The 6,925-nt window shown below is 43.7% G+C and overlaps 1 protein-coding gene across 1 annotated transcript; it reads right to left on the bottom strand.

Annotated features, from left to right (window-relative positions):
- LOC107288525 (glycoprotein-N-acetylgalactosamine 3-beta-galactosyltransferase 1-A-like) lies at nucleotides 1-6,064 on the bottom strand. The gene is made up of 3 exons (XM_015817152.1): nucleotides 5,817-6,064; nucleotides 3,899-4,563; nucleotides 1-449 (listed from the first exon to the last, which is right to left on the bottom strand). The coding sequence occupies exons 1-3, from the start codon at nucleotides 6,019-6,021 to the stop codon at nucleotides 243-245; spliced, it is 1,077 nt and encodes a 358-aa protein (XP_015672638.1). The 5' UTR covers nucleotides 6,022-6,064; the 3' UTR covers nucleotides 1-242.
- Nucleotides 6,065-6,925: the final 861 nt, after the last annotated feature.

The following is a 6,925-nucleotide window of genomic DNA, read 5'->3' as shown; positions in this document are numbered from 1 at the left end:
AACAACAAAAATTTCTCTAATAACATCCTTTCACTTGGCTAGTGGACATTTACAGAGGTTTGGGGATGAGCAAATTATCTGAGCTCAAGGCATATTCATTTCAGTTCTTTCCAGGAAAAAGGCACTTCCTTTAAAACACACTAAAAACCATACAGGCCTGCAGGATTGAGGTACTGACAAGCCTCACTATCTACAGCTGGATGAGTTTGCTCTGAACTTGCACTCAGTCCTTACATCTTGCCCTACTCAGTGGTGTTGCTGCTCCTCTTAGGGTCTTCTCCCAAGGGTGGGTGGGGCTGAAGGTGAGCAGCATTCTCAGGCAAAGGTGGCTGGTAACGGTAGCGGTAACCATAAGCATGCAGATGGTAGGTGAGGTATTCCAGGGTGTACATCAACTCTGAGTTCACATAGTGGAAAGACACAGCCAGGTCAGAGCAGCACTGAGGTCCCTGAGGAACACAGGAAAACTGGGGTTAATTGCTGAGGCTAGACTGCAGACCTACATATTGTAAGCTGAGGAATATGGGAACCTTCAGATGTAACTGAATTGCTACTCGTAGCAGCCCTTGCAAGCCTACCTATGATCAGGTGCACTGACAATGTCTTTTTGGAGATATTCAAATAGCCAACTTCTAAATATTTGTGGTTTATTTAACAGAAAGCAGATGGAGTAATCCAGACAGCAGATGGGGGAACACAAATATTTATTTATCAAATTTATATGCTGTTCATCTCGTTATCTGATATAAGGAACACTGGCTTAAAAACAGGGTAGTATAGTGATAGAGCCAAGCTTGTGTAGCCTACATCGAATATACCCCATAAAACCCTGTGTTTGCATGAGTTAATTGTATAGCATACGGTATTCTGAATATTGGGGCTGCAAACAGTAACTATGACCATTGTCTTTTAACCATTGAAAATCCTGCTGTGAGTCCCTGTTACTCACAGTTAAATTTTTATGGTCTTCTCTTCCAAAGTGCCCTCTTTGTAAAATTCAAAATCTGGGGATGCGGAGAGATTAATTTCTGAGCATACTTGATTCTGAGCTAACTAATCATTAGATAGATCTATGGAATATTCATAGTCTTAAATATTTAGGTAGAGCAAAGTGAGTGCTGCATCTCCACTTTTGGAAAGCCACTTTTCCATGGGACCATCGTAACCTACAGGATGAAAGCATCCACCACCAATGAAGTCTAATAAATGTGTAAGAATTACTGTGAATGTAATTTATGATTTGTGTTTTCTTATGGACAGTGACCACCCAGATGTCCCAGTAATGGTACAAAACAATAATAATATCTACAATCTATTCTAGAGTAAAAACAGGAGTACATAGTTACTGACAATGCTTTCATGTAGCATGGAAAGCTGAATGCTTGGTTGCAACATGCCAGCTGTAAGAGCTTGCCACGACACATTTTACAGGTTCCTTAGTTCCTTTGTATAAGACTGAGTCCTGGGCCAGCTTTCACTATTGATCTTGTTCACTGGGAATTTGGGAAATTAAGAACTCCAATGCATTGGTCTAGGAAATTCTCAATCATCCAGGTCATGGTTGTCCCCAAAGTGCTTTTTCAAAAGGCAACTGACTTTGTTTTTCCCTGAGGATTTTTGCTTCTCATCCAAAGAAGCTTCTTCAATTCTGAATTAAAGAAGCTTCTTGGATGAGAAGCGAAATGTCTTTAGGGAAAAACAAAGTCCAGTTGCCTTTTGAAAAAGCACCTTTGGGACCCAAAGCATTGGGTTGTAGAAGTCACTCTAACATCCCAAATCTCTATTCCCTGAATCTGTACATTAGATGACCTGTTTATATGAATATGATTGTTTCTCAAACGATCAGGAATAAATGGAAAAACAAAATATGGTTCCAGAAACAATGGCACTGAGAAAGTATAGCCAATCCATTTCAGGACTATTTTGACATTCCTGCATGAATAATTTCAGCAATGTCCCACGAGTTCTTGAAAGATCTCAGGAGAACTAGCTTTGATCTGATGAGATTTCTGCAACCTCAAGTAAGATGGGCTCCTGTTGGGAGGTCTGGCAGGCTCTTGATTCTGCTTGTTAAAAAAAAAGTCACAAGAAACTATTCTGTTAAGAAGAACACAGATAAGAACAAGGAATTTATGACTTTACTAGATATTGCTGAACCACTGAGCAGCCTTCATGGAAATCCTTGCTGGTTTGGGCACAGTGGCCCTTGAGATATTGAAGAGCCACAAGTTCCTTGCTCTGATATTATAAAAGCATTTAAAAAGACCCTCATTCATCCACATAATTATACATGCATACATGAAGTCAAAAGTAATCTGCATTTGAAAGTTGTCTGAAAGAGCAATTACAGTTGGCTTCTTTCCATTTCAACTAAGAGCAAGCATTAGCTAATCTACAATTAATCACTTAATCATCGTCTAGGGTCACTGAATCCCAATACTAAGATTAAACATATTTCTGGCATCTTTGCCCTCAAATTCCTCACTTCAGTTTATTCTTTGGTCAGACAGGGTTATCCATCCATGTTTCACATTTGTCCACTTACATGGGCCCAATGGGATCCTTTTGCTCATCCAATGTTTCCCCCATCCCCATCCCATGGCTCAGGATAGCATCAAGTGATTAATCCTGCAAAGCCCGAGGCAACATAATTGCGAAACTTTAGGCTTGAAAAACTACCGCTCAATGCAAAAAAAGAGAAAGAGAGCGAGAGAATTACTCCTTCTCTTATACCTTTGTGGGGGAACAGGTTTGTAGGGTAAGACTACCTGCTGAAAATCTGTTTTCTAGGCAAATACAAAAGTAAATAAGCCAAGCCTTCTCTTTTATCTGGCCAACCTACACAGAGAGAAACATGTCCCATCCACAATAGACTTGCCAACAGCTGGAGAGGCATTTCTATCTTATGAACCTTATGAATACGCCGGAAACATCTAAATGGTTGACTTACAGGTAAGCAGTGAAGCTGCTGAAGAATCTGTGGTCTTCAAATTGTGGCTGTATATTTAACCCCATTGGTCTCAGTAGCATAGTCTATGGTTAGAAAAATGGGAATTGTAGTAGCTCCATGTCCATGGTTCCCATTCTGTATTGTACAGCTACACTCAGCAACTTACAGGTCCAGGGAATAGCCATCCACATCCAAGAGATACCAGATTCAGGCACCTCTGAGCAGGTCTACGACAACTTGCCACAGCCAACTTACCATGACCAACTCGCCACAGGACAACTCGCTGCAGGACAATTCAACAACTCAATTTACTTATTTAAAATAGCTCAACAATATTTTAATTTTTGTCGTTCGCATTTCATTTTATCCCTCCTTTGGCATCCTTTCTTTAATGATTCTACTCCATTATTTCTTCAATATTAGTGTAACTCTTGTCCTGTGGCGAGTTGTCCCATGCTGAATTGTTCCGTGGCGAGTTGGCCGTGGCAAATTGTCCCATTCCGACTCTGAGCAGCACTGAAGAAAGTTCTTGACAGAAAACCCTAAAGCAGTGGTTCTCAACCTGTGGGTCGGGACCCCATTTGGGGTCGATCGACCATTTCATGGGGGTCGCCAAGCAAGGCTGTCCACCATTTTTTTGTCCATTTTTTTCCCCTTTTCCAGCGGGTGCCTTACCTCCCTTGGGCTGGGCCAGCTGGTGGTCGGCCTGCTCCGTTTCTGCCACTTGCCAGGTACGCCTCGGCCGGCGCAGGGGGCGGAACCATGCATGTGCGGCGCTCCCGGCAGGGAAAGTCCTCGACTTACGACCGGTTGGGTAGTCTTCGACTTACGACCGGTTTAGTCCTCGACTTACGACCGGTTGGGGTCGCGGCATTAAAAAGGTTGAGAACCACTGCCCTAAAGGAAACTGCTTCACCCTTGCAGGAGAAAGCTTATTGTGTCACATACCTCCACAATAGGATAATAGCAATAAGCCCAGTACCAGGAGCTTTTTGAGACCTTCCCCGTCAAGTGCTGCTCAGGCACAAAAGGGTGGAAGGTCTCCCTCTGCCTCGTATCCCGGGAGTCGCCGGCCTCCACGCCCATCTTCTCCATGCACTGGCCCAGAGCCACGTCCTCCACTGAAGACGTGTGGCTACAGACTTTGGTGGCAAAGCCGGCAATGTAGCGACGCAGGGCCTCCTTGCTCAGGATGTAGCCCCCGCCCCCACTCATATAGCCTTGCTTGGCAAAGGGTCGGAAGCGCTTCCCAAAATAGATGGGCCTGTCGGAGGAGTAGTTGGAGAGCAGCCATCGGAGGTTTTCAAGCACCACAAAGGTATCGTCATCTGCTTTGAGGAACCAGTCGGCCTGCTCAAAGTGATGTTGGTGCACGTAATGGAAAGCCCTGATGGTTTTCCAGTAGAGCTGGTCCCTGCCTTCCTTGGTACCCAGTCCTACAGCGGGAAAGACTTTGTCTTCCGCTGAACTCATGAAAATGACCACGTTGCAATGACGGGCCCAAGTGGCGTTGACATGGCGGGCTTTCTTCTCCAGGTTTTGGGGTCCTGTCATCACCCAGCACAGAATCCGCACCTTGTCATACAGTTCATCTGCCACGCTGCTGTCCCCACCTGAGGAAGAGGGAACCTAAGAGTTACCATTTTTTCAACAATAGGTCATCTTAGGAACCTAAGATTTATATATACTAGATACAGGTAGCCCTCGACTTACAAAGTTCATTTAGTGACCGTTCAAAGGTACAACAGCACTGGAAAAAGTGACTTATGACCCGTTTTTTTCACACTTGGGTCTGCTGCAGCATCCCCCCATGGTCACGCAATCAAAGTTCAGACGCTTGGCGACTGGCTCATATTTGTGACTCTTGCAGTGTCCCGGGGTCCTGTGATCACCTTTTGTGACCTTCGGACAAGCAAAGTCAATGGGGAAGCCAGATTCACTTACCAACCATATCCCTAGCTAAAAGACTCTAATGATTCATAACATCTGTGGCAAGAAAGGTCATAAAGGGGGGCAAAACTCACTTAACAAATGTCTCACTTAGCAACAAAAATGTTTGGCTCAATTGTGGTCGTAAGTCCATGGACTGCCTGTATTGATTATACGTTTAACTTGTTCTTACACCACTGATGTTCAATGGTTACATCAGCAGATGCTCCTAAAGCCCAGGCCACAAATCCCACTTCAGAATTCTCAGGTTCTGTGACCAAATGTCACAATGACAATGCTGTAATGCACAATTATATCATTTACTGCAGATATCTCATTCGTGGGCTGCAAGGTGAAATTGTTCCTTGCAGCCAAGACGAGCTGACCAAGAAACACACTGTACATCTCACTAGCAGAATATAACTCATTCCATGATGTTCCCTGACGTGAATTATTAGCATAATCCAGATCATCAGCCAGTACAATCTGCTTGACTGCAACCACTTTTGACTGGACCATATGGAGCATTTAAAGTTGGACAAAAGATTAAACTGGGGACTCATACTCCATATTTAGTTTGATAAGTGTGACAGGGCAAAAAAGCTTCCCAACTAACTAATCTGAAGTGAAACTGTCCTGCAATGAATGTACAAGACAGCACACTGCAATACGTCAAGCCTACAAAAACACATTGGGTGTTTTACAAGTATTTTCACCTATTTATTTAGGCAAAAGCTTAACAGCAATTTAGGGGGGGGATGCACATATCTATACCTATACCTTCCTAATGCACTTTCCTTTTCCAACCTGATCTCCTTCTCATATTTGGAATACAACCTCCATTTCCTAGCCCTTATGACTGCTATAGCAGTCCTGAGGACACCAGGATTTGGGGGGGGGGAAGGATTCTGTTGTACCTATGCTCTTCTGTTCTTACCTGTTTGGTGTAAGTGTGCAGAACTGATAAGAGCTGATTTAGCAATCATGATTTCTAGATCCTTGGAGGCATGCTGCATCTGGATGCCAAGACGCAGGGATTCTTCCCATGTCAGGTTTTGCACAAGGTAGAAGATGCTAAAAAAACCAGAAATGAGGCCTAGGAGGAAAGCCAAAAAGGAAGTCTTGGAGCCCAGTACACCCATGCCATCCGGCTGTCAGGGATGAACACTGCAAGTGAGGATGCGTCACATAACCTGTAGTGGGAAGAAAGCAGAATTAAGAGGAAGAAGCCTCTGTCGACTGCCAACATTATTGTTACATCCCAGGGCCAGCTATGGAATCCTATATTCATTTTATTCCAATCACTACTGACATTACACAAATTGGGTGGAAAGTGCACATACATCTAACTTGGAGACGTATGGACTGTTATATGGTGTTCCAAACTCCATAACATAAAGTTATGATTAGGCCACCACATTTGCTCAATTTTAACACCTCTACAGGCTGTGGGGTATCCCCAGGTTCTTCCTAGTAGCAAACTCTTAGAAAGTAACAAATGACAACAAAAGTTATCTATTCTGGGCCACAGACTATATAGTTCTACGGACTATAGAAGACTGCTGTCTAATTCCCCAACTTTCCTCAACCTGGTGCTCTTCGGATGTATTGAGATTGCAGTTCCAGCTAGCCAACCCAAAATCATATATTATATCTGAGAATGCAATGTCTTCATCTCAGAAGACACGAATCACTGTGTCTTCTCCTTCAAAGAAAAAGAGGTATTTTTCCTGCTTTGATCTGCTGGATCAGGGGTAGGCAACCTTGGCTCTTTGATGACTTGTGGACTTCAACTCCCAGAATTCCTGAGCAAGCATGACTGGCTCAGGAATTCTGGGAGTTGAAGTCCACAAGTCATCAAAGAGCCAAGGTTGCCTACCCCTGTGCTGGATAGAAAGTCCACAGCAATCACTACCACACTGCTGCCTGCAAGCTTTTGCTTCCAACAGGTTCACTTCCTTTAAATTGTCTTAGCAAACAGGAAAATTGGTTTTAAAAAAATCTGGATAGATAGAAATACCTCACAGTGAAGGGACGGTGACTGCT

This window comes from Protobothrops mucrosquamatus, unplaced genomic scaffold (assembly GCF_001527695.2).
Source record: "Protobothrops mucrosquamatus isolate PMUCROS unplaced genomic scaffold, P.Mucros_1.0 scaffold555, whole genome shotgun sequence".
Classification (NCBI taxonomy): Eukaryota; Metazoa; Chordata; class Lepidosauria; order Squamata; family Viperidae; genus Protobothrops; species Protobothrops mucrosquamatus.
The sequence above is the reverse complement of the archived record's forward strand: the minus strand, read 5'-3'. Positions and strand labels throughout refer to the sequence as shown.

Excerpts from the sequence above, each read along its gene's own strand:
- LOC107288525 (XM_015817152.1), bottom strand. The coding sequence starts at position 6,021 with ATGGGTGTACTGGGCTCCAAGACTTCCTTTTTGGCTTTCCTCCTAGGC. Across the intron at positions 4,564-5,816 it reads TGCACACTTACACCAAACAG|GTGGGGACAGCAGCGTGGCA; the intron begins GTAAGAACAGAA and ends CCTCTTCCTCAG. Across the intron at positions 450-3,898 it reads GCTATTATCCTATTGTGGAG|GGACCTCAGTGCTGCTCTGA; the intron begins GTATGTGACACA and ends TGTGTTCCTCAG.